Genomic DNA, 26,301 nt, shown 5'->3' with positions numbered 1-26,301 from the left:
GCACTAGGTTCGATCCTCAACACCACATTAAAAATAAATAAAATAAAGGTATCGTGTCCATCTGCAACTAAACAATTAAAAAGAGGGGCGCTGGGGATGTGGCTCAGTGGTAAAGCACCCCAGGTTCAAATCCCAGATAACAACAACAACAAAAAAAAAACCCACACATTTGTATGAGTTACTAAAAACATGCAGAGGAATACTAAACCCTCAAGTCCATAAATCCTGCTGATCCTGGGAAAGAAGAAGAAAGGATTGGGATGAGGGATGAGGGAGGGGTATGCAGCTAGTATCTATAATATTTTACAAAACTTTTAAAAAATGAAGCAAGGATGGCAAAGTCTTGAGGCTTGATAGAAGTGGCTACTGGCAATACAGGCGTTATGTTCTTCTCTATAATCTTGTGAGATTTTAAATACTTCATGTAAACCAAAAAGGGTGGGTAGGATTGAGGTGGAGAGCGGTGAGAGGAACAACGTTCTAGAGAAAGTGAGCATCATGGTGGAACAGCAAGTGGACTTTCCACCAATGACGACTTTGAGGAATTGGGACTTCGGGGAACTGGGAGCATCAGGTCGGCTTGGAGTTGGAGGCCTTCAGGGGCAGAAGGAGGAAGGGAAGTCCTTCCAGGCCACACCGTGGTCTAGGTCTTTATCCTCCCAAGGCCTGCTGAGCAGTTGCCCAGCTGCCAGTCTTCTTGGGAGGCCCCAGAATAATGAGGCCTTCGGGCTGCCTGCAGGGTAGCTGCCACATCCGGCTCAGCCTTCAGCCCTTCTGGTCAAAACCAAGGGCAGGAAGCAGGGAGGAGACCCCAGCAGGAAGGTTCATCGCTACCTGGGGGCTCAGAGCCCACTTTTTCTTACTAGGTGCAGCTGCAGGTGGTCTGGGACCTGTGGTCAGAGTCACAAAGGCCTGAATCTGAATTACAGCTCTCTTGCTTCTAGCTTAGTCAAATTTCTTTGCCCCACTGAGCTACTCTTCTAGTAAAGATGGTCACTGAGTTTATCTCACAGGATTAATGAGATGAAAATGAATTTGGGAATATACAGTGCTGACAGAGTAAGTCGCTGATGAGTATTAACCATCGTGGCCATCATCAACAGTGCCCACACCCTGTGGGCCAGGTGTCTTAGGCCCTACCAGGCAGCCAGGGTCTGGCGAGCACTGGAGGCATAGGCTGGAGTCAGGGGACAGCAATGACTGGACATCGTGGGCCATTTGAGGACTTGACTACAGTGAGGCAGCTTGTCAGTACCCGCATGCTTTTGATGCAGAGGGGAAGAGGAGTGGCCCTCCTCCAGTGCCCTGAGCCTTCACCGCAGCCTGTTTCTCCCACCTGGGAGGCAATCGGGGTGGTCTCACCACTGCCCCTCTCTCGTGGCCTTGACAGTAAAATAGATCGCAGAGGTGCACCGCAAGCTCCAAAATGGGGACACGCTTCAGCTACCCCCATGAAGGACACCGGTCCTTCTCCCAAAAGAAGTCCAGTCATGCAAAGTGGCTCTTCTCTCTGACCTGGCTGCTGACTGGCATCCCCCCAAAGTAGACTTGAAACTAAATAGCTAGCTTCCGCCTGAGACCTCTGCCTGGGCAGGAGCTGGCAGCACTGACTTCCTCTGAGCAGTTTTTATTTGCTATTTTGGGCTCTTTCAGCACGTTAAACCAGGTAGAATGCACTTCCTGGTGGCAACTAGTACTTACCTTGAGTGCCTGTTATACACTAGGCAAAGTACATCATTGCATTGATAGTTCTCCAGAGTCCCATGAAATAGGAACCAGAATTATCTCTTCTTTACAGATGAGGAAACTGAGGCAAAAAAAGAAAAGGTAACTTCACAGGTGAATGGTGGAAATAGGACTTGATCTCAGGGTCAGCTAACCCAGAACTTTAGAAAAAAGGGTGCAGCTTATGCCACTAGAGCAGGGAGGTTGACCCTTAGGGGTGAAGAGGAAGTTGGCAAGTCAGTAGGTTCGGACTGGAAACTATTACTTCCTTGGCACCCACTTACCTCCCAGCCAGCCAGCCCATCCCAGCTGTTGGAAGTCAGCAAGGGAGGGAGGGAGGGAGAGGGAGAGAGAGAGAAAGAGAGAGAGAGAGAGAGAGAGAGAGAGCAGCCAGGCCAGTCCCCTTGGGACTAGCTCGGACCCTGCCAAGTGCTCTTTCTTCATTCCAGTTGCCTGCCCTGGACTCCACCCCACACATGGTTCTGCTTAGAGCCAGCCTGAACCCAAATGCCTTTATTTCTCCCCCAGAGGCCCTCTCTTGAGCCCTGGGGCATGGCCTGCAAGGAACCCTCCATGATCCAATAGAGTTGTACAGACACTTGTTGGCAGCAACTCCCAGTTGGCGCCACTTCAAAGCAGGGGCGTCAGGCTTCTCCAGGTGTCAGAGGCAGCTGGCACATTAGCAAAAGGCCTCTGGCAGGAAGGGTTACTGAGCCAACTGCCATCCACTGGAAAAGAGCACATGTGGATGACCTCGTCTCTGAGAAGATTCCTTCCTGAGCCCCCTGAGGGTGGTGATGGGGGCGAGGAGCAGTTTTGAGTTCAGCCTGAAAGAGCTGTCTGTGGAGACCTATGGCCTTCGACCTGAGGTTGTCCCTGTCACAGAAGACAAAGATGGACCGGTAGCTTCCTGCCTGCACTTTCCCACAATTTGGCTGAGATTCCCAAGCAAGATGCAGATGCCCAGAACTTCCGTGGGTCACAGCTTTTGTTTGGAGATGGACAGTGCAACATATGGTGTTTTTAAAAGCACCTTTATGTAAGTCTTTCAGCATCTTCTGCAGTCATAGCCTCTTAACAGCCAACTTTCCCCTGCACCCCGAACCAACACCGGCAGTCCTGGTCCACTCTGCCAGGGCTGGAGGAAGCAATCTGGGATATGTGAGCCTTCCAGCTTCTGCATGGACTTCTCCAGCAACAAGCAACTCGCTTTTCACAAAGCAGCCATAAATCTGAACCTGGGCAGCTTGAAAAAGTCTTTCAAAGCCAAACTCTGGATTCCTGTGACATCTTCCTCAGAGTTGGGTCACAGTGTGCACAGTGGTGCATGCCTGTAATCCCAGTGACTCAGGAGGCTGAAGCAGGAGAATAGCAAGTCATTTAGCAAGACCCTGTTTAAAAAGAAAAAGGATTGGGGATGTAGCTTAGTGGTAGAACCCTCCTGGGTTTAATCCCCAGTACCAAAAAGAAAACAAAGAGCTGGGTCTCAGCCCTCACTTCCTCTGAGCCTTCTCTACTAAGCCAAAGAATCTAAACACAGCTATTTGTCTGATATCATAGTTTTTAGACTACACCACTCTGACCTCCTCCATGACTCTAGTTTACTCCTCCCAAATGGACTGTCCAGAACTGAATGTAGTGTCCAGGTGTCATCTAGCCAGAGAAAAGGAAAGGGTAGTGGTGCGGCTTGTCTTCCTTGTTCGTGAACTCAACAGATCTCTACCGAGTGCTTGTTCTATACCAGGTAATGCTGAACCCCAGAGTCAAGCAACGAGCAGGGAGGCAGAGTTGTCACTTGGTGGAACTTACAGTCCTGGGGCAGAGACAGATGTGAACAGTGCAGGGAGGTCACAGAGAACTGCAGAAAGAAGCCTGTAGCAGGGAGGCCTGCCCCAGTCTGGCAGGTGCTTTCTTCTCTCACTTCAGACTGCCTGAAGCCTGTGCAGGCAGCAGGAAGTAAGGAGGGACTCAGGGGCGAAGCATTATAGGTAGAGGAACCAACTGGTCCAGGACCTGAGGAAGGAGGCCATGGGAAGGACTGAAGATCAATGAGGCTAGAGCAGCTGAAATATAATGAGGAGTGCTCCTAGTGGCCACCAACGAGTCTTGCAAGCTGAGGGGCAGATGGGGTAAGCTTATAAACTAGGATGAGAATGGGCGACTGTGTTCTAGGACAGTAGGAAGCCCGTGAAGGATTTTAGGCAGCATGGTAAATGGTCAAGTTTACATTGAGTACTGACCACAGTACGGATACCCAATTAGAAAAAGGCAAGAGGAATTGCCGGGAACCTGGGGAGGAAGCCGAGCCATCATCGGGAAGAAAGAGTTGGAGACTGACTGTGGGGGGTGGCTATGAAATGGAGAACTGGCTGAAGAGAACCTGTAGCCGCAGGATTGACAAGATTTAGTGATTGATTGATTGGGGGTAGGCGAGGGAGGGGATTCCCAGGATATCTAGGGTGCCTCCCAGGTTTCTGACTGAGCACAGTAGTAGGTGGTGTTGCTGTAGGAAAACCAAGATCCAATTGGCTTTCTGGCACCCAGTGTCACCATTACGGTGGAGAAAATTCCTCAGATCTTTTCACACAAATCCTTAGAAAGAAGGCCCCTGCCTCTGCCTGCTTCCCTTGACCTACGCACTGGTCCCTGCCAACCCATGTAAGTTTCAGCAAAGCAAGCATCAGGAACAGGAGCAGAGCACACCAAGACCAACTTGCCTCCACCAAATCGTACCCTACCCTACCATAGTGCACTTCTTCAAAGAGGGGCTGGTCTCAATTTTTTGTCACTGCCTACAGAGGTGGCAGCCATAATGACCATCCTCAGACCTTTTCCAAAGCCCTAAAGAAAGAACAAGAATTCATCTGGCACAAGTCTAACCAATATGTCAAAATTAAGCTGCCTGGAACCCAGAGGTATCAACAGCAGAGTGCAAAGGAGATTCAAGCGCCAGATCTTGAGTCCAGCATTGATTACAGAAGCAACAAGAAAACCAAGCACATGCTGCCCAGTGCCTTCCAGAAAAGTCAAGGGGCTGAAGTGCTGCTGATGTGCCACAAATCTGACTGTGCTGAGATTGCTCACAGTGTTTCTTCCAAGAATGGCAAAGTCATCCTAGAAAAAGCAGCCCAGCTGGCCATCAGAGTTACCAATTTCAGTGCCAGGCTGCACCAGGAAGAAAATGAGTAGATGACTCATGTGCATATTTTATTCACACTTAAATAAAACCATAAACACTAAACACAAAGATACAAACAAAAACAGGGAGGTAAGCTTAATGGTCAAGTCAAAAGAACAGCACCTGACATAAAGCTGAGCCTGTTCCGAGGCTGGAAAGGTGCACATAGTTTTGCCCCATGTGGGCTAGGGAGGGCACGTTCTCTTCTTTGTTGAGCAGGGTACGTGATAGTTCAACCTATGGCTGAAAAAGGAATATGCCCATGGCAATCTCCTTCAAAGCCTCAGCGAGGCAGGACCTGTCTTGGAAGCATGCTGATGAGTGGGAAGTACGAAGGGAGGTAACATCTAAAATTAGTGGTGATGGTGGCACAATTTTTTGAATATACTAAAACTCTGAATAGTACTAAAATGTACATTTAAAAGTGCATTTTTTCAAGGGTGAATTTTATGGTATTCTAATTGCATTAAAAATGAATAAAGAAACAAAAATACAAATAATAAGTGGAGGTAAGGGCTATAAATAGGAGCAGCTGGGTTCCAGGTGATGATAAACAAGAGAAGCCTGTATCATTTTCTTTTCTTTTCTTTTGGTGGGGGCTACCAAGGATTGAACTCTGTGGCACCCTATCACTGAGACACATCCCCTGCCCTATTCTGTTTTATTTAGAGACAGGGCATTACTTAGGGCCTAAGTTGCTGAGGCTGGCTTTGAACTCTCGATCTTCCTGCCTCAGCCTCCCAAGCTGCTGGGATCACAGGCATGCGCCACCGCGCCCAGCCATGCCTGTATCATTTTCGAAGGCTTCAGAGTCTCCCTCCTGGTTTCCTGACAGGTTTGCTTTCAGTCCCATGCAGTTCTGAAATCACTAGCTTTAGGCCATTGGGATGCTTGGCTGTCCTGGGGGTGGGGCAGAAAGGCCTCTGGCTCCTCTTCTCCTGAGGTGCTGGCGACTCTTGTCCCTGAGCACCCTGGGAGTGCCCCTCTTCCTCTGTGGTTTAGGTGACTTTCCTCCTTCCCCTTCTACCTTGCTGCCCTCGACCTTCCCTCTCCCCAACCAGATGTCAGAACTGGGCTCCCTGTCCTCTGTCTTCCTTTTGCCTGGTTTCTCCTTAGGTTATAAGAGATGGGGTAACTACTTGGCCTGAGCCACTGATGGAGGGACCAGGGTGCCCTCCCGTGGCCCTCGGCAGCATTGCTTCTTCCTACCCTTTGGCCTGAATTTTTTCCCAGCTAGAATTTTAACGTTGTACTCCGGCAGCAGAGGCAGCTTTTTTTCTTCCCAAGAAGCTCGTAAGAAACAGTTAAAGCCCTAAGATCTAGATGAGCAAAAAAGAAAACAAATTAGCCACAGAAGCTAAGATATAAAATGGCAGTGTTTTTATTCTTTTCTTCATTTCTAAGAGGTGGTGTGACTCTAAAGGTGCACAGTTCTGGAGTCGTGTAAATTCACCAGCCATGTGTGACTTTGGCAAGCTGACTCCTCTGGCACTTAGACTCTTTACCTGTAAATGGAGCTAATAACAAGATCAACCTGAGGATGCTGTGGGATACAACTTAATGTAGCTGAATCCCTTCTATAGTGCCTGCCTGGAATAGGGCCCTCAGTCAGTGGTGCCTGTTTCTGTGACCATGCTTACCAGCTGAACTCTAGCTTGGAAACTTTTTCTCTCTTCAGGGAGAGCTGAATCCCAGTCCAGCCGCCTTGCCCAACTCTAGCAGGGACACCACTCACATTGTGTTCTGAAAAGCCCCTTCCCTGAGAGGCGAGCAATGCTGGCTCTATTGAGCTGATCCAGCTGCCAGTTTGAGGATCCTCTGACAGGAAGTGGAGATTTAGAAAAATAAAGTAAAGCAGTTTTAAAAAGGAAAGATAAAGCCAGAAGGGCAGAGTCAGAAGCAGATTGGGGGTCTAGCTCCACTCCAGTAGAGGAGTTTGGCCCTTTGCCTGGCACACGGATGGAGCCCAGCAAGTGCTAATTTCCTTCTCTTCCTGTGCCCTGTCACATGTGACCCTGAGCAGTGTATGAACATGGCCTTGGTCTGATCCCTTTACTAGTGAAATGGTTTTCTTCCTGTGAGTTGGGCGCCCAGTGGGAGGGACTAGAGTCAGGAAAAAACCAAGAGGTGGTCAGCAGACAGCAAGGGACATTGTCCACGAGCAGGGAAACAGGGAGCAGCCTCGGCTGCACCCCAAGACGGGATGTGTTCTCCGGTCCTCTCAAGTGCAGAGTGCCCAGTAACTCTTTGCCCTCTCCCCTCTTCTGCCATCTGTGTCCCAGGGTGGAGGTGCCTGTTGCTGTTCTGGCCATTTGGTAGCTTATTAAATCTCACTACCACTTGCCAAGACCCCTTGAAACCTCTTGGCTGTTCTTTTTGCCTTTTCTGATCAGCTGTATTTATTCTGAACTAAATGGTCCTCAGTGCAGAATGAAAGGATTTACTGCTTAAGTATATGAAAAGAAATCCTGGCCGCATTACAACTGACCCTCTCCTCGCGGCCCCACCCCCACCCTCCCCCTGCCCAGGCTCTGTCCACTAGCTGGTGCCACCAAGACTGAACTGGGAGCCCACTCTTGGTGCAGTACAGTCAGCAGTTTGGTGGCAGAGTCCAACTGATGGAGAAAAAGTGAGGTGACTGGGAGGAGCTTGTTTGGGGGAGCCCTCTCCCAAGTAGGCTATAGTCTCTTCCTCTCTCCCTCTCTCATGCACTCTGTCTCACAGTCTTTCTCTCTCTCTTTCTCCCCCCCCCCCCCCCCCCCCCCCGCTTCAGGATCGTGCTCATGGACGATGCCATGGACTGCTTGATGTCTTTTTCAGATTTCCTTTTTGCCTTCCAGATCCAGTTTTACTACTCAGGTGAGAGTGTTCCAGGTCCCATGTGGCTCCGTCTAGGCCGTGGCTCCCTTTCCCACCCTGTCGTCCTTTCCATCTGTGTGCCTGGCACACGTTTCCTTCCCCACTTCCTCTGGGGGTGTGCTGCACCGCAGGCGCTAACAGGATGTCTCATCCACACTGGTGGTCCCGAGACTCAGTCTGCAGAGCCTACTTCCTGAAGACATTGAAAACCACACTGTTTCCAGCCAGCAGCACAACAAACCTGTTTAAGTGATAATGACAATAACAACATTAATAACATCCACTCCTTACTGAAGTCTCAGGCTTAGCCCTGAGAACTTTAATCTTCAACACCCTGATAGGTCCTTTCAGAGATAAGCTCTGTAAAGAGGTAAGTAGCCAAAGTCACATAGCTAATAAGCGATGCAGCCCAGACTTGAACAGAAGGCAGGCTCCAAAGCCTGAGCTCAGCCCCTGCCTTGGCCCTTGGGCGCATGGGTGGACACACATCCTACCACTCTCATAGCTTTAAGTAAGTACACAGCAATTCTATCTCACAAATCACTCCACTCCCCAATCACACCAGCCACGCCCTTAAATCCCTTCTGGAATCAGGTGGCATAAAAATAGATGAATAATTGCAAATGCGTACACAAGCAACATCAAATGGAATGTGGGTTTAGAAATTGCTGACTGTGTCCATAAACAAACTCGTTTAAAACGGGCTCTTCCAGTAAATAGAAGGCTGTCCTTGGAGCTTGGAGATGGCCCTCCTGCCAACTGGTGGCCCCAGCCAGCCCTGGACTCAGGCGCCACATTCTGTTTACTTGATGGCAGCCCAAGGACTGTTCAGGCAGGGGCTGAAGCCTGGGGTCTTGCCACCTGCTCCTAGCAGCACCAGGCTTTCTCTAAAGCTCTTGAGCCCCAGAGAAGGAGCAGCCATGTTTGGGAAAACCATTTCCGCTTGCTGCCTTCTGGGCCCTCCTCTCAGCACTCCCAGAAGGTCAGGGCAGCCCCCCTTGGACCACTAGCTTCCCGACACTACACAGCAGTGTATGAGTGATGAGATGGGTCCTAAGACACCGGTTGCTAATAATGACTTAACTATGAAAAGCCTGAAAACAATTTCAAACGTTACTAGATTAGCAGCTTGCAGGCTTTCTCTGCTCTTCACTGGGATTCCAGCATGCTTTCTTAGCAAGAGGCAGGTGGCCTCACAAGATGGGACTTACCATTGTTTCAAAACAACTCTTCTAACATTTACTATGTGGCAGCACAGTGCTAGATGCTGGGGCAGGGAAGGAATAAGGCATGACTCCTGCCATTGAACAAGGATCTCACATTCCTGCAAAGAGAGATTATCTAAAGTGATTGCACTGGAAACTTGTCCCTCCTAAGTGCTACTTACATAAGGTGCTGTGAAAGTATGCAGTGGGAATCTTGCCTAGTCCGGTAACAACTGCCCATAGGGTGGGACCTCTGAGCTCCGGAGGGTGGCCATCAAACCCCGTGCTGAGGTGTTCTGCTCTTGGGGCACCGTGTGCATCACTTGGAGGCTGGGGTGGAGCTGAGCTGTCATGCAAAGAAGGGAGAACACAGTGAAAGGATCAAGTATGTCCTCCCTGAAATGAGCTGTCTTCCTACCCCCGTGGCACCAGAATTCCTGGACAGCGTGGCTACCATCTATCAGGACCTGCTGTCAGGCAAGAACCCCAATACCGTGATTGTGCCAACATCGTTCAGTGGGCAGCACCGCCAGCGACCTGCCTTGGGCGAGGCTGGCATGCTGGAGGGAGTGGAGGCGTCGCTGTTCTACCAGTGCCTGGAAAACCTGTGTGACCGGCACAAGTACAGGTGGGAAATGGGCATGCAGACCCCACCTCAGTCCTGGGGACCACAGACTGCTGGCCTGGAAACAGTCTCTGATGGGATGTTCCAATCCGTCAGGGCTTCTAGGGCCCTTGATGGTCATGATATAAATCAGAACAGAGCCAGAAACCAGGTTATAATAGCTCACGTAGAAAGGATTGCTTTCACTTAGGCAAGACCAACCAGCTTACCAAGAGATGGATTGGCCTTGATTTCTTGTTCCTACTTCCCCCACAGAAAGGGGACATTAAGTTGTCCTGTGTGGTGCAAAGTTCCTGGGACAGAAAGAGCAGTCGGTTTTGGTCTCTTCCAAGAACTGGCTGTTACCAGTAGCGATTTCCTCCTCCCCGCCTCCTACGCCCCTCTGTAAAAACACCTGTAAACATACCAGCCCTTCCCGCCTTGCTCCTAGAGATCTGCCTTCCTCCTCCTGGGCCTCAGGGGTCCCACAGCAGGTCTCTGGGTCTTGGCTTTGAGCATCCTCCTAAGCCTGAAGGTATGGATGAAAAGATGGCACTCAATCTGCATTCTTCCTTCTAGCTGCCCACCCCCAGCACTTGTCAAAGAGGTCCTAAGCAACGTTCAGAGACTGACCTTCTATGGATTTCTTGTGGCCCTCTCGAAGCATCATGGAATTAACCAGGCCCTAGGTAAGCTAGTGCTGCCAGCCCCTGCCCCACAATACAGCTGGCAGGTAGGGGGTATCCCTACCCCTGTTTTGATTTCCCAGGGCCAGCCTCTGGGTCCTAGGGTGCCAGACTGTGCACCACACAAGACCTCATACACCTCTTGTTCCGTGCAAGGGACAGAGGCAGCCGAGGCCTGCCAGCCACTCCCTGTAGACTCCCCTGTTCTGCCTGGGGGAGTGGCGGCCTGCTGGTGGGATGACACAGGGCTATTTACCCAGTGACTCTAGAGATTTCATATCACAGGTCTGAATCCCATTTAGAAACAGGGCAAAGGTGTGACTGGGAGGCCTGTTTTTCCAGCAGGGAGGAAAAAATCTGATTAATCTGAAAAGGCGCAGGCAAAAAAAAAAAAAAAAAAAAAAAAAACCAACGCAGTGTCAGTCAGGGGGAAGCCTCACTGGCCCAGTTCCCTGCCTGACACTGCGTTGGTTTCCTCACCCACCCCGCTCTTCCCCTGCCCTCTGCTGCTGCTCATCCAGGGGCAGAGCCAGCAAGCTGCCCTCCTGCTGGAGTTTTAAGGGTTCCTAGTTGTATCTCCTCAAGAAATCCTCCTCATATGCTGGGATCCAGGTTCCTGAAAAGTGTTGCCAGTTGAAGGAAGAGGCTCAGGGGAGCAAAGTGGACCTTCACTTAATGCCCATCACAGTGCTCCAGGGGCTGTGTCACAGCACATACTCTGCCAGGGGCTCTCTAGGAGACACAGGGTTCTAACTCCCCATGGACACCTGGCAGTCTGGTTATTTTGAGTCAGGGACCCTTCAATGGAGTGAGGTTGGTAGCCGAGGTCACCAATAGTACTGGGTCTAGAAAGGAGGTAGTCAGAAATTGAGAGAAGTTGGGATTTGCTACGTGTCCTTTGCACTCCTAGGTCACTGTCCATCTGCCCTTCCTTTCTACCAATAGCAGCCGCTAGGAAGGAAAAGGAAAAGCTCACCAGTCACTGGATCCCGGCCAGGACCCCTCACTGTTCCTAAGGACACTCACCCAACTTTTACTGAGCATTAATGTTGACTAGAGTGGAAGACAAAAGAAGCATATGGTCTCTGCCCTCACCTGCATCTCCAGGGTAGGAGCTAGCAAGGTGGAAATACCCTGGTTGAAGCCAGTAGTGGAGAGCCCCCCTCCCAAGGTACCACTCAAAAATGAGAGGGTTCCATGGTACATAGTTTGAGAACCACGTAGAGCAAAGGGAGCCAAGAGGCACCATCTGGAAAAGATTCAGAAAATTCAGAAACGGAATTGGTGCCAGATTGTGTCTTTCTGGACACCAGCCTTGTTGACTACCAAGTCTAGGTTCTAAACTGCCAATGAGGTCTTTTCCTTCAACCCTTTGCCTGTGAGAAGCTTCCTACCTGCAGACTTCCGCTTCACCTTCCCTTCTGAGTGAAGAGCTCCTGGGGGCATCCAAAACTCTCTCCTCTCACCTTTCCTCAGTGTCTAAGAGTTCACCCCTCTGACTTTGTAGCTAAAGAAACCAATAGAGACTGGAGTATGAGACCTTGGGATGGGACGGTCATCTGTTGGACAGTCAGCACTTTTTGCCATGTGTCCCAATATGGGATCACCCTAACTTGGGGACATAAAATTGGGTAATTTCTGACTTTTGGAGTTATCCTGGGTCATGTCCTTTCCAGCCCAATACCTGGGACCTCAAGGAGGAACTAAACCCCTGGCACCAGCTCACAAACCACCCTCTTGGAAGCAGACCACCCTATTTGGGGAAGTCTCCTCGGCTATTGTGTCTGCCCCAAGTAAGGGAAGGAGGGCACAGGGGTTCATTAAACTTACCAAGTGGCACCCAGGACTTATGCCCCGTCACTGGGATTCCTGTAGCAGCCCTCCCAGGGTCAACAGCATAGGCACACGTGAAGGTGAGGGGCACGGAGGCATCCGCTGCCTGGTGGATAGACCTATAGTTTGTCTTGTTGTCCCTGCCCTCCATCATCTCTTAGGAGCTTTGCCTGACAAAGGGGACCTGATGCACGACCCAGCCATGGACGAGGAGCTGGAACGGCTGTAAGTGTCAAGTGGGAAGGTGCTGCCCCCTTGTGGGAGCCAAATCTAAGTCAGACACGGCTGTGCCCCATCACGGGTCACACGGCGCTTGTCAGTAATGTGCGTACTGATCAGGGAAGGGCTGGGGACCAGCAGAAGACTGAGCTGTCCTGAGTCCTGGGGGTTTATCCAAGTGCAAGTGAGTGTGGAGGTCCCGGGCTCCGGATGTGTGGCACCATGCTGCCCTCCGGACTTCTTCCCTCCTCAGGCTGGTCCAGGTCCCAGGCCTGGTCAACTCGGTCACTGCCACTCCAGAAGCCAGCTGCCTGCCTTCCCGGATCCCTCCTCGGGTTGGCTCCCCGTGGAGACCCCTCCATCACTCCCGCAAAGTGGATGCAGAGAGCGAAGGCTCCACCGAAGAGACAGATGAGTCCGAGACTTGAGGAATCTTTAGGGCCCTGCCTGTGCCCTGTACTTTGCTCCCACTCCCGCCTGTGGCACCTCCACCGACCTCCTCTCCACACCTTGCTGTGCTGCCCTCTGCTGATGAAAAGGCTGAATAACGCCCCTGCCAAAAACTTGCCAGCTCAATGATCAGCCAAGCTGAGCAGTGACCCTAGAAACCTAACAGCTCACTCCCCTTGGCTGTCAGCCCTTGGGCTTTGGTCAGGCCGTAAACTTACAGACTGCCATAAGGCCACCTCATCCCTGGAAAGGGGACCTGGCCTTAATCTTTTGTTGACTAGTCCTTCTAACTTCTTAAGGGAGAGCAGTTCTTGATCTCTGCGAGTGCCCTCATAAGGCATCTCCCTACAGCAGTTCCACGGGGGGAGAACGTGAATAGCTATGTAGGGCCTTGCAGTCAGGGGGACACCTGAGAGTAAGCACTAGGATGTAACCACAGTGGCTTCTGCTGGACGAACCCGACACTAGCCATGATGGGAAGAAGGGTGGGCAAGAAGGCAATTTTGCTTTCAAAATCTGCTTTGTATCTCCTATGTCTGTTAAGTCTGTGAAATAAAGTCCCTTGTGTCTGATAAGCAGTGAATCTAAAACCACTCGGGTAAAGGGAAAGGGTAAGTTTGTGTTTGGGTGCTTCTCTGGTAGGACCTGTGGTGGGGCTGGTGGGCCACTCATGCCTGGAGACCTGCCGAGGCTGCCAAGGGTCCATCTGTGTGGGAGCAGCCAAAGGAGAGGTGCCTTCAGAAAAGGAGCTCAGAGGGTTCAGGGGCAAGTTCCCAAAGCCTTCAAGACCTGGCCACACAGGGCTAGCACTGCACAGCCTTCTGGCAGGTCTTCCTGGACGCTTGCAGCTGCTTGGGGTAAGGGTAGTAGGGATGCAGCTGTGAACAAAACAGGCCTGAGGTGTACAAGCTTCCTAAGCCTGGAGGAAGGTAAGGAGGTAAGGAGGTCTCTTCACTTCCTTTGGGGTGGGGGTGGGGGCTCCAGAAAATAAAACCCACCCAGGGGTTCAAAGCAGGCTGCCTCTTCTGAAGCAGGTGTCCCCACTATTGGGTAAACACTTTCCTAGGCTCCTCACTGCCCAGACCAGCCACAGATAATTACGAGAAACAGTTCCCAAAGTCCTGCAGTACCCAAGCCAGGCCTGGGAGGCCTATTCTAAAGCTGTTCCAGCCCTTGAGGTTTCTCAAATCCCAGTGTGCATCAATCACAATGCAGCTTACCAAGTCCCAGAGTAACTGAGTGGAGATCCAGAAATCAGGATTTTTTTTTTTCCTTCTTGGTGCGGGAGAGACCAGGAATTGAAACCAGGGGTACTTAACCACTGATACACATCCCCAGCCCTTTTTATTATTTTTAATTTTGAGACAGGGCCTTGCTAAGTTGCTGAAGCTGGCTTTGAACTTGTGACCCCTCTGCCTCAGCCCTGAGCCGCTGAGATTGCAGGCATGTATCACTATGCCCAGTGACACATCAGGATTTTTTATGAACACTCCAGATTATTCCAAAGCTGAAGCCCCAAATCCATAGTGGCTTTGAGCCCCATGGCTTCTCTATCCATCCCAAGCCTCCACCAGTGGTTTCTAACTGTACCTGAGGATTCTAAGGGTCACAGAGATGTTTCAGGGGCCCCTGTAAGGAAAAAGATATCCAAGCCAGGGGAGTACACACAAACACATCCACACTTCCAGGACTTAAAAGGGTATCATTTAAGCTTAAATATTTAAAAATTTGTTTCAACTCTACTGAGACAGACACATCCCTATTCAAACTCCTGTTGTGATGAGGAGGCAGGGCTTCTGAGGTTGCTCAGCCCTAAGGCTCTGCAGGCGAGCTGAAGGGCCAACTCACACCAGCTCTTTCCTCCACGTGCAACAGGGTGGTGAGGTCGAGGCTGCACCGGACTGCACGGCAGCACAGGGGCAAGGAGCCGGGGGTCTTTGGCTTTCACAGAAGAGACAAGCTGGAGGCCCCAGAGAGTATTCTCAGCTTCAGCAACACCCAACCAGTATCGGTGGGCGCCCAGAGAGTGAGCAAGGGGCTGCACTGGTCAGGGAGGTGGGATGGAGGCCACTCCTTCGCTTTGACCCATAGGGCCCCGTGGGGGCTTTATTTTGACACCACTTTGTTTCAATACAAACAGTCCTGAAAGAAAGTCATGTCCCTCGGGAAGGGAAGAGGGAAGAGTGGTCTGTGTTGCTTGGGAGCCCAACCTGAGACCCACAGGTAGGGGTTGGGCCCACACTGCCAGCATGGCAGGCAAGATGGCACCAAGGATGACACAGTGCATGGCCCAGCTGCCAGAGGTGAGGCCTGCAGGCCACTGGGGGGTGCTGTCCAGGCCTCCCTCAGCCCAGGAGGATGTGGAGGAAGAAAGCTGAGCCCGAGGAGCCTGCTTCTGTCTCTCACGTCCTCGGCTTCCTCAGCCAGTAGCATATTCACTGTATCCAGTCAGGACACAGGGCAGATGAGACCCTTGTGGGCACCAACGAGGGGAAGAAGGGACAGAGTCCCAGGCGCAGATAGAGGGTGCCATGACCCAGTGATGGTAGGGAAGGGTTCTGGGACATCTAGCAGAAGTCAGCCTCTGTGGTGGCAGTGAGACAGGAGATCACCCAGGCCTCCAGGCTAATCCCAAATGAAACCTTTAGGTGCCAGGTAGTTTCTAGTCCTTAGTAAGGCCCAGAAGGTCCTTCCACTCCCCTGCCTCCAGAAGAGCAAAAGCAGCAGAGGCAAGTCCAGAGCCTCTCCCCAGGAGCTGGTCTAGAGTTGAACTCTTGCTAGGCCTCCCTTTGGTTCCACTGGACAGAGGCTCAAGCCCCAGACCATCTAAAAGGATCCCAGAGCCCACCAAAGCCTTACACTTTCATGTTCCCAACTTGGAGAAGGACTGGACCCAGAATAAGCCAACCAGAGGCAACTCCCTCCCCTCACTCCCAGTGTTGCAGGCCGAGCGAGCAGCAGCTTTGGGGCAGGACTGGAAGGACACTAGCACAGAGGAGGGGGCGTGAGGGGACCAGAATAGGGGCTTAATCCACAGGCAGAGGACAAGGGCTGGTGCTGACCATTCCCTTTGCCCGAGATCCTCCAAAGTCACCCCACTCACACATCACACACAGAAAGTAACAAATCCTCCCAGCTTCCACAAGGCAGGTATCCCTGGCCTGGGAATCATGGAGTTCTTGCTGCTGTCACCACCAGAGGCCTAAGCAATGGAGCTTGGATCAGTAGGAGCCATAGCGATCCTGGGGGAGAGAAGAAAACAGAAAGTCAGTCTACACTACAGCGGATTCCCAACATGAACACTGCCTCCCCAAGTCCACCCACAGTAGGACTGGAGCAGCAAGGGCTGGGCCCAAGGAGTACTTGGTGAGAGCCAGAGGAGGGGAACACTGGACACTCATCCAAGGAGAACCCCTGCTGGATCTCACAGCTGCCAAGATGGGAATAATCCCAGCAGCTCAGGAGGCTGAGGTAGGAGGATCACGAGTTCAAAGCCAGCCTCGGCAACTTAGCAAGGCTGTAAGCAACCTAGTGAGACCCTGTCTCTAAATAAAATATAAAAAGGGCTGGGGATGTGGTTCAGTGGTTAAGCGTCCCTGGCTTTAATCCCCAGTACAAAAAAAAAAAAAAAAGGTGGGAAAATCACCATAAGACGTAGCACTATCTTAGGGAGAGGCCCAGCTCTGGAACAGAGCTGAAAGGAAGGAAGCTATCCCTCCACGAAACAAAATGCTCTCTTTAAAGCTGCCAGTGGATACCCAGAAACAGTGTCTGAATATGGTGAAGACAAAGCTTCAGGCATTATTCTTCAGACCTCTTCCCCAGGTCCAGCATCCCAGCCTCACCTGCAAAGAGTTCATCACACCATTGGCCAACACTGCCATCTTGCCAGCCACAGACTTGACACCCTGCTTAAACTGGGCAATATCAGCTGTAGGAAGCACATTCCCCAGAGACACACTTCCTGTAAAAGCAAGGAAAGGGGTGACTTAGAGCCCGCGGGAAGCCATTCCTAACCAATAGGACCCTCCCAGCTGTGCTCACAAGCCTTGCTTGGTGCCTACCACCCTACTGGCACCCTACCTGCTCCATGAGCTCCATCCATGTCCCCAAAGAGGTCTGAAGAGCTGATTGCGTTGCTGCCTGAGAGCTGCTGTAGCCGAGACCTGGCTTCATACTAAGGTGAAGAAAAGGCAAGGGCTGGGAATCTTTTGGCCAATGAATTCATATACCATGAGCCCTTCTAGTACTAAAGCCCAAAGCAGAGGCAGGGAGAAAGCTCTTGCTTCTATGCGCTGCTGCCAGCCTTAGGGTTGACAATTCCACTTACCTCAGCATCCACCTCCCGCCCAAAGAACATGTCAGATGAGATGGCTTTGGCTCCTGCAAATTTCTGACGTGCTTCACTGGACTCAAGGCCTGAGTTCCGGCTCTCTACTTCCCTCCGGTTTGTGGCTCTGAGGGGTAAATGTGGAACATCTCTGACCTTTCTCTTGGGAGAAGCACAGTACAGAGGCCAAAAAAGCACCAATGGCCTGGCCATGGCTTACCATGCCCTATTCTGTCTGTGGTTCCAGGACTCTGGAACCATCTCCTCTGGTGGAGAGCCTCTAAAGGGATACCAGGAGGCCACTTCTCTTCTCACACTGAAACTGAGACACTGAGAGCCTGAGTTATCTACATTACACAGGGTAGAAACATGGTTTGGAAGGGCCTCGGGTTCTGCCCACTGTGGCTTTATCAAGGTCCAAGAGGCCATATTGTCACTGTTGCTACTCTACTCCTCATTACAATTTGCCTAACACTGGGTCAACCACATGTCTGTTGGCCTGAGCTTATACACTCTTCTGTCATGATGAACAGTACAACCCTTCTACTCCCAGAAGCATCCTACTGTGGATGATGAGCAGGTACGTGGTCACTCCTGTTCCAGCACTGATATGCACAGGCACTGGACTAGGGGTTTTACAAGTCTCATTACATTTAATCCTTCCAGTGACCCTGTGAACTAGTAATTTATGACCTCATCTTATAAGTCAATTTTTTCAGGTAACTTAGCAATAAAACATTACCCAGATTAAGATGGAATAAGGGTTTTAAAAAATAAAAAGGGGTTAGGTATATAGCTCAGAGATAGAGCACTTGCCTAGCATATGCAAGGCCCTGGGTCCAATCCCAGCACCACAATCAATTAGTAAGATGGAGACCAGGGGCACACCTTTAGGATAGAGGTCAGAACTCAAGAATAAAATCAGCCCTCCCACCAGAGAAATAGATCCCAGGTGAAATAGGCTGCCAGGTTCTCTGTGATAGAGCACAGTTCAAACCAAAGCCAGATTCCCATACTGTCTAATAAGCTAGCCACTTATGGTTATGTACAGTTACTAAAGTTATATTAAAATTACATTAGAAATTCAGTCCCTCATTTACTAGCCACATTTTTAGGGCTCAATAGTCACAGCAAGTAGCCACCACACTGGAAGACACAGATATAGAATATTTCCATCACTGCAGAAAGGTCCACTGAAAAGAGTTCCTCTAGAAGATTCTACCTTTCTGAAATGGGCCGGATGCTTGAGATGGTCACTTCTGGCTCCTTCTCCTCTACCCTGTCCATACCCCAAGCAGCATCTGTATCCCAGCGGGAACCAAAAGTTTCCCCCAAGGAAAAGGGGTTGTCCTTGTACCTAGGGAGATAGCAGAGTGGCTCAGAGAAGCCTGAGGAGGAACATAGTAGCCAAGTCCATGCCCCAGCAAGAGGCTTACTTTGGGGGTCCAGAGGCAAAAGTCCCAACATCATCAAACAAGTCCAGCTGCGAGCGAGAAGATTTTGCACTCACTGGTGTTTCTTGCTCGATCACCTGCATCTCAGACAGCACTGAGTGGGAGACGGAGCTGTGCAGAAAAATGAACCAGGCATGAAGCTGGTGGTACTGGCACTGCATTACAAGAGCAGCCACCCACCCACTGGGTGCTTCCTCAGGCACCCCTCAGAACCTGCTTCCCCGGCCCGTGCACAGCATTGTGCCAGACCTGGCAGAAGTGCGAGGTACTGGATGTGATAACCCAGGGAGCACAGCTCAGAAGTGTCTACACATCCCTAGTTTCCTCAAAGAAGAGCTTCTTTGGCCAAAGATGTTTTCCTGTTACCGTGTTAATAACAACATGCACTGAATGAGCATGCTCTGTCCTTCACCACCACTCCCTGCCTTGCACACTGAGAACCATATCCTGCACTAAGAGATGCTCATATGCACAAAGGAGAGCCTGAAAAATGCCCCAGAACAGGGAAATGAGTCTGATGACATCAAAGGATGAGTTCTTCTTTACCTATTCCTTTTTTTAAAAAAAGAGCTGGGCAAGGTGACACCTGTAATCCCAGCTACCTGAGAGAGGCAGGAGGACTACAAAATTCAAGACCAGTCTGGGGCTGGGCATTGGTGGCACACACCTGTAATCCCAGTAACTCAGGAGGCTGAAGCAAGAGGATTGCAAGTTCAAGGACAGCCTCATTAATTTAGTGAGGCCCTAAGCAACTTATTGAGAACCTCCCTGTCTCAAAATAAAAAATAAAAAGGGCTGAGGATACAGTTAAGTGTAAAATATCCCTGGGTTCAATCCCCAATACTAAAAAAAAAAAAAAAACTTAAAACAGGGCTGGGGATGTAGGTCAGTGGTAAAGTGTTAGACCCTGGATTCAATCCCCAGCACCACATAAAATTAAATTAAATTAAAATAAATTAAAAAGAGCATATCATAGCCAGAGCTGGGCTCATGCACCAAGACCTGGATCTGCCAGCATTCTCCCTAGGGTGGGGTAGGCCCCGTAGTTCATGATGCCTCAACTCCTATCTCAGGCTCCCCAGATACACTTTCAGGACAGATTTAAATAAATTTATTAGAAAATATCTATAGCTTCTAGCTGGAAGACACCCAAGGAATGAATATTTTGCAACTGGGCTTTAAAGAGGGTGGACTCAGTTTAAATTAGACACTGTTGCCCTGCAGAAAAGAAAAGGTGGCTAGGGATGCAGCTCAGTGGTAGTGCACCTACATAGCATATGCATGACCCCGGTTTCCACTCCAGCATTGCCAAAAAAGAAAGCTAGAAGGTTGTTCACCAGTCTTTAACCCAGTCCTCACTCTGTGACCAAAACAAAGAGGAAGGGTCCTCAAGCCTTTTCAGGATTAAAATTGTACGTTTTGAAAATTAACTATGATCATACTAACACAGACTGAATAACTTAATACAACCAGCACAAGTTTTGAAAAATTAGGTTAAATTACCCAACCTAATCTCCTTCCAGAGAAGTTGGGCATAATAGCTAAAAATAATAAAGTTTTGTGTTCAAATCTAGTTTTGCCAGCTACTAGGTTTGCAGGATTCAGGCAAGTTGCTTAATTGCTTAGTTCCAATTTCTCCATCTGTACAAAGGAGATAACAATAGCTCCTTCAGAATACTACTGTGTCTAAATAAATAAGGCCTCACTCATTATAACAATAAACTCATGGCTCAACAAAAGGAGCAGCCATCACTTAGCACAGGCTAACCACAGCCAGGATTGTTGGCCCTGATGCTATTAGATATTCCTTTTTTTTTTGGTCCTGGGAATTGAAACCAGGGGCACTTGACCACTGAGCCACACCTCTAGTCCTTTTTTATTTTTTATGACAGGGTCTCACTAAGTTGCTTAGGGCCTCTAGGGCCTTGTAAAGTTGCTGAGGCTGGCTTTGAACTTGCAATCCAATCCTCCTGCCTAGCTTCCCAGGCCACTGGGATTACAGGCATGCACCACTGAACCTGGTGCAATATTCTAATTTTTAAGGGACCAAAAATCTATTACTGAAATCTCTACATTAACTCACAGTATGGCAAAAAATGCATCACAGAGCTGTTCTGCTTTTAAAGAAAATACAGCAACACAAACCTAGAGCTTCTGAAACACAGGGATGTTGCTCAACCTATGTGTAGACACTAGAAACACCTGGCAGTCCTCAAGAAGGTCTTAAAAAATAAAGAACTGTCCCAACCACTCAATATGCCTAATAAACACCACCCTAGTCTCTTGATCCTAATCTTATTTAGTCCGAATCCTGTTTCACTTATGTAACAAATACTTACTGAGCACATACCCACTATATACCAAGCACTGTGGTAGGTGCTTTAAGATAATCAATAAAATCATCTATCCAACCTTGGAGGAAGACTAAGCATGAACTGCAGGCAGAACCTGCACTCAGAAAAACAAGGGCATTTCCCTGCCACGCCCTCACCTTCGGGATACCAAGCCCATGCCCAGCCTCTCAGCCTGCTCACGCTTCTTCCCTTCCAGATTCTGTAGCTTCTTCTCCTCCTTCTTCCTATCAATCTGAAGCTCCTGGTAGGCCAGACGCATGGAGGCAACCCTGGAGGGGTGAACAGGTTGGCAGCTGGCACCCGTGCTACCCGCCCCCAACCAGGCCACTGTGGCAAATGCTCACATGGACTCCTCCGCCTGCTTCTTGGCATCAGCTGCCTGTTGCTCACGGAGCTTCTCAGCCACCTGGGCCTGCCGCTCAATCTCACTGAAGCTCTGGTTGCTCACCTTCTGGGCCCCAAGTCCTTTTTTGGCACCCAGCTGGGGAGAGAACCATGTGATGTGGGGCCTGCCAACCAGGCCCCACTGCTCCCTCCCAGGCATCGACACTCCTGTACCACCAGGAAGGGTCCTCCTTAAAGTTTGGGGTCAGAAATAGAAGCCCAGTGAGCATGGCTAATAGAGAACAATGGTTCTGCTGGAGCTGGGCATGAGATGGCTCACAATCCCAGCAGACACCTCAGAAAATGAGGACAGGAGTTAAGGCTGACTAGGATCTGCTATGTGCTAAATACTCCACTAAGTACTAGAGGTACTCGGTCTGTCTCCCCACAGCAAGTCCCTGAGGATGGACATCTTTAAATCAGACAAGCACTTTGCCAAAGTCATATAACCAGTAAGTGGTAAGGTCAAAGGTAAACCCAGGCAGTCCCACTTCAGCTTCTAATCACTCTCCACTACTCTCCCACCTACCCCTTTCTTAGCTGCCGCTGGCTTCTTCTTGCCAATTATGGAGCTTTTCAGTTCTGTGTGAGAAAGAGGGAGGGCATGAGCTAGGGACAAAGGAAGGTCAGAGGCAGTGGCTTACTCCACACCATGCAGCTTCAAGGCAAGAGCATCTAAAAACAACAGCTTCAGGCAGGAGAAGGCCAGCTACCACCACCAGTTCCAACTGATGGCATCCAAGCAAAAGAAAGACAAGATCAAGGGAGACTTCTAACTCCCAGCAGGTTGCAACAGGAGCCTAGACTGAAGCACCAGAGACAAAGCCCCTGAGCCATGAGTGAGAACCATTAGGCAAGGGTTAGGTGCCAAAAACTAGCCTCAGCTCCTAGAGCAGGGAGCTGGTATGCAGGAGGCAGGCTCCCCAAGCAACTGCTGGTTACCTCTGGCTGGAAGGGCCCCTTTAGCTGACAGATACATGGACTCTGGAGGAGAAACAGACTGTGGCTATCAAAGGGTCTGCCTCAGAGCCTCCGTATGCCTTCCAAGCCCAGAGGCCTGTACGGAGCCTGCTTTAGGCCCAGTCATGCCAACATTTCCAGGGGATCAGCTGTACAATTACTCTGTTGGCTTCTTGCCCCAACCCCCAAAAGTCAACAGAACCAAGGTCAGCAAAGGAACTGTTTATTCTAACCAAGTTTGAAGGCCACAAAAGAAAAGAGTAGAAAAGAGCTGAAGGACAAGGCAGGGTCTGGCTTTAAAAGGGCAATGTAACCTCTAGCCATCAGCAGCTCAGAGCCATCCCCCACCCCATTAAATGGACCAGACAGGCCAGCCCTGCTTGACCCCAGGGACAGGATAGTCTCACAATGGCCTCCCGACTCATTGGCTAGATCCAGTCCCACACTCAGAGGCAGCCCATCCAGGTGTGTCAATTCTAAGGGCCCAGCTCTAAGTCAACGTCACAGCCATGACTTCAATTACAGTCCCAAAACCAGAGAAGTCAGGTGTTCAATCTCCTACGGCCTCAGTCCACATGACCAGGCAGCAGAGATCTGAATAGAACACTGGATGCCCACCCTTTCCCAGTTGGTATACTGACCCAGAGAGGCTTTGGGTGAGGTGCCAAGCAGGTCGGTATTTGGGCCTTGCTCTGGCTCTGTGGATACAATGATACGAGTTAGGTATAAGGTTCCTAGCATCCAATAACCTAACTTCAAAGAAGTGATACATTAGGAGTCCCTAGCTTTCCTCAGCTTGCCACCAAAAGATAAATGCCCACCACTTTCTCCAAGAGACAAATGAATTCCATCCAACCCAAAGCTAGAGGAAGACCCACACACACACATATTTCTGTTTCCTTGGCCATGTGTCCACTTCATAGCCCCAAATCCTTTTCCAGGACCAGGGCACTTGGTTAGAATCTGGGTTGAACTCACGTGCCAGGCCACTGCTCTCTGCAGACAGGACTGGCTGCTGGGTGCCTGAAGACTCAGTATCTGGCGCATCCCAGGTAGGGGGCTGAAAAGAAGGCCACATCACAAAAGCCTTAGGGAGCCACTTATGGCCAGCAAGACGTGCCAAGCACCTGCAAGTACCTTGAGGTCGTAGGCCCTATTCCTAGCCCATGAGGAATAGAGACTGAAGGTTAGCAGGTAAATCACAGTTGTTATTCACCAGAAAGATGCAAGAAACCAGCAGTCCCCTCTCTCCCTCCCTCCACTGTTTACTTAAAGCCTGAGACATTCCCCTAACAGAAAACCCACTAACAACTACTAGACACTTTCCATGTACCAGGCACAGGCTAAGGGTTCCTCATATACAAACCACTTAATTATCACAATCAGCCCTTTGAGGTAGCTACATTCATTTTAGAAACTGAGACTTGGACAGATTAAGTGAGTTGGTCACATCACAGAAATGCCAAGTGGAAAAGCAGGGATGCAAACTAAGAGTACAACTTCAGCATCCAGTGCCAACAGAGTTGCCTTTCTCATAAGGTGGGTCACAGGGGAGAAAATCTTTTCAATGACCCCAAGCACAATGCCTCTCTTATAGGGGAAGATGCTAGGAAAAGCTGCTTGGGGCTTCAGATTTCTTAAGCCTAGGAAAAGCTTCACTTCCACTCTACCACCCCAGCTCCTAGGTGTCCATTTCTAAGGAGAATCCTATCACAGCTCTACTTATATAAGAATGAAACACCTTGGCCTAACCAGTGGGTAGCAGTCACCACCTCAGTGGAGAACAGACATTCTCTGAGGTATCTTACCAATGCAAAGGTAATCTATGCTATGATCATAGAAGGCCTTGGCCATGGTAAATAAACCACCTGTCAAGGACAATCGGGAAAATATTCTCTGGGGATACTCACTTGAGTGTGTTCTGTGAAGAAATCAGAGTCCTTCTTCTCTGGGGAGTGACTAGGAGCACTTCCCATATTGTCTATCCAAAGCTAAAAGGGAGATGGTATAAAACACAGGGCTCTGAGCACCCCTTCCCCCAATGCCCCAGCCCAAGGACAGGCACTTACGTCAGTGCCATGCCTAGCCAGGGCTGCACTCCCCAGCTGCCGGATCTTCTCTCGGTACATCTGGGCCGCTCGGCTATTATATTTGGTGTTGGCATCATTGGCTGTGCATCCATGCTGGCGGAAAAAGGCTGTCTAGAGAGCAAAGAAAACAATGGAATGTGCTACGGGTGATTCTGACCAAAGCAAAAATGTTATTGGCAATAGAAGACACCCCCTTATAACAGCCCTGCTATTATTTATATGGACTAATGCACTACTGACACCAGTTTTCAGAGGAAAAATTCTTTTGAAATTCCTGCAAAAAATACCTTGCCATACCCCATCCTCTGAGAAGACTGAATGAAGCCCAGCCCTCACTCAACTCCTCCTGAGGACAGCATGCCATAGTCACTCAACCCATCTTCCACCCAGGCAAGCCCACAAGAACTCAATGACTGAGGACAGCCCAATTTCCTTAGCCTTCTCTCAAGAACATCTGTTCAGTTTAGTATAAATTTGAAACCCCTTTGAGAGACACTATTTGCTGGTGTTATGGACCAAGGGACCCTCTGAACAGAGAACAGGGTCTCCTAGGAAATCGCTGCAAAATTAGTACCCAGGCAAAATAATGGAGGGTTGGGGGGAATAAAAAAGAACTTTACCGCATTAGCATTACCACCAACTTGCATACACCTCAGCTGGAACCAGTTCCAGTTGGAATCCAACTCCGTGGACCTACGTACAAGGGCTGTGTGTCACTTACCAGCAAATATCAGGAGACCTGCTTCCCTGGCAGGCCCACACATGTTATTTGGCGTCTGGCTGCAGGTACACAGGAAACACTAATTAGTCACTGCCCCATTTCCTCCACTCTACCCTGTGCTTTACTCTTCATTCACCTATTTCAAAGCGTGCTAATTATTTCCTCAGATAAGGAAGGAAGTCCCACTGTCAGGCTCACCGGCTTCGATTTGACTTTCCCCTTAAAAACGATCAGTCTCACTAGAGACATACTCAGCCAAGCTATCTGCAACAACAACACAAGGTCAAGGCAAGCTAGCTTTTCCCCAAAACTAACGCTGAGAGTCTCAAGTTTGACCGTGAGGAAATAAAGTTTTGATCCAAACACGGAGAGGACCGTTTATGTGGCAAGGGGTTCAAACAGGTGGTACCCAGACCCGAGAAGGCTACTGGACCCCCGGTCCAGAGGTTTCCAAACACCAAATTCAGAGTGGTCAAAGTCGAGGCAGCCACTCTCTCTTGCTGGCCACACAGCCCTGGCGGAAGCACAGCAACCGGCAAGAACCCACCTGATAAAGCTGAGATGGACGCCCAGGGAGCGGTGCACTCCGGAGCAGTCAATGCACAAGAAAACACCATACGTGATGCTGGCCCAACTCGGACTCTTGGCGCCGCAATCGAAACAGGCCTGAGGGGATGAAGCAAATAAGCGAACGGTCAGGGCCCCGAGTCGAGGCCGGGAGCTGACAACCCAAGAAAACCGCCCAGTTCCGCCCCTCTCCCTCCCTCAGGCCCCGGGTGAAGGGGATCCCTTCTCCGCTGGTGCCGGACCCCGCGCCCCTTCTGATCATGCACCTTGTTAGTTGGAATTGCGCGAAGTCTCTTAAAAAGGGTCTGGATTTCGGTCTTGCTCGGCTCCGCCGCCATTTTCTCTCCTTCCCAGACACAACCGCGACCGGCCGGTGCTGTCGCGGGCCAATCGGCGGCCGGGAAGGCGGGCTAACCCGGCCGGCCTCGGCAGTGCCCTGACCAGCCGAGGGGTGGGGTGATCTGGCCCGGATCTGGACCAATGAGAGGCTGGCGGAACAGGAGCGTGACGTCACAGCCGCGAGCTCGCCAGCCGCCGAGAGGTACACGCCGCGCCGCGCCAGGCCAATCGGCAGCCGGGGCGGGCGACGGCTCGCGGGCAGGCCCAAACTTCCTCGAGAACGCCGCCAGGGGGCGGAGCCGCCTGCCGCAGGCACTGCCGGCTAGAGGTGAACAGTGGGACT

At 50.4% G+C, this 26,301-nt stretch overlaps 2 protein-coding genes across 4 annotated transcripts in view; one reads left to right on the top strand and one right to left on the bottom strand.

Moving 5' to 3' along the window:
- The window catches only part of Cstpp1 (centriolar satellite-associated tubulin polyglutamylase complex regulator 1), a 166,641-nt gene extending 153,298 nt beyond the window's left edge, over positions 1–13,343 (top strand). For both annotated transcript variants that reach the window (XM_047518966.1, XM_047518967.1), the window contains exons 5-9: positions 7,677–7,762; positions 9,400–9,595; positions 10,151–10,260; positions 12,252–12,315; positions 12,563–13,343. In XM_047518966.1, coding sequence (XP_047374922.1) covers positions 7,677–7,762; positions 9,400–9,595; positions 10,151–10,260; positions 12,252–12,315; positions 12,563–12,737 — 631 coding nt within the window. In that variant the 3' untranslated portion in view covers positions 12,738–13,343. The remainder of the gene's footprint in view (positions 1–7,676; positions 7,763–9,399; positions 9,596–10,150; positions 10,261–12,251; positions 12,316–12,562) is intronic.
- Positions 13,344–14,471: 1,128 nt separating this feature from the next.
- Positions 14,472–26,128, bottom strand: Arfgap2 (ADP ribosylation factor GTPase activating protein 2). Of its 2 annotated transcripts, XM_047518956.1 has the most exons (17): positions 25,886–26,128; positions 25,600–25,718; positions 24,952–25,024; positions 24,311–24,442; positions 24,152–24,232; positions 23,220–23,301; positions 22,883–22,939; positions 22,224–22,265; positions 21,811–21,863; positions 21,242–21,378; positions 21,035–21,166; positions 18,526–18,654; positions 18,312–18,446; positions 17,090–17,216; positions 16,843–16,936; positions 16,605–16,723; positions 14,472–16,001 (listed from the first exon to the last, which is right to left on the bottom strand). In XM_047518956.1, exons 1-17 carry the CDS (start codon positions 25,955–25,957, stop codon positions 15,981–15,983), a joined length of 1,605 nt encoding a protein of 534 aa, XP_047374912.1. In that variant the 5' UTR covers positions 25,958–26,128; the 3' UTR covers positions 14,472–15,980. The 2 variants fall into 2 exon arrangements, with proteins under 2 accessions (XP_047374912.1, XP_047374913.1); XM_047518957.1 differs by lacking the exon at positions 22,224–22,265 and having other exon boundaries at positions 25,886–26,115.
- Positions 26,129–26,301: the final 173 nt, after the last annotated feature.

The sequence above is a fragment of the Sciurus carolinensis genome, chromosome 11 (genome assembly GCF_902686445.1).
Source record: "Sciurus carolinensis chromosome 11, mSciCar1.2, whole genome shotgun sequence".
In the NCBI taxonomy this organism is placed as follows: domain Eukaryota; kingdom Metazoa; phylum Chordata; class Mammalia; order Rodentia; family Sciuridae; genus Sciurus; species Sciurus carolinensis.
Note: the sequence above shows the minus strand (reverse complement) of the source record. Positions and strands in the feature narration are given on the sequence as shown.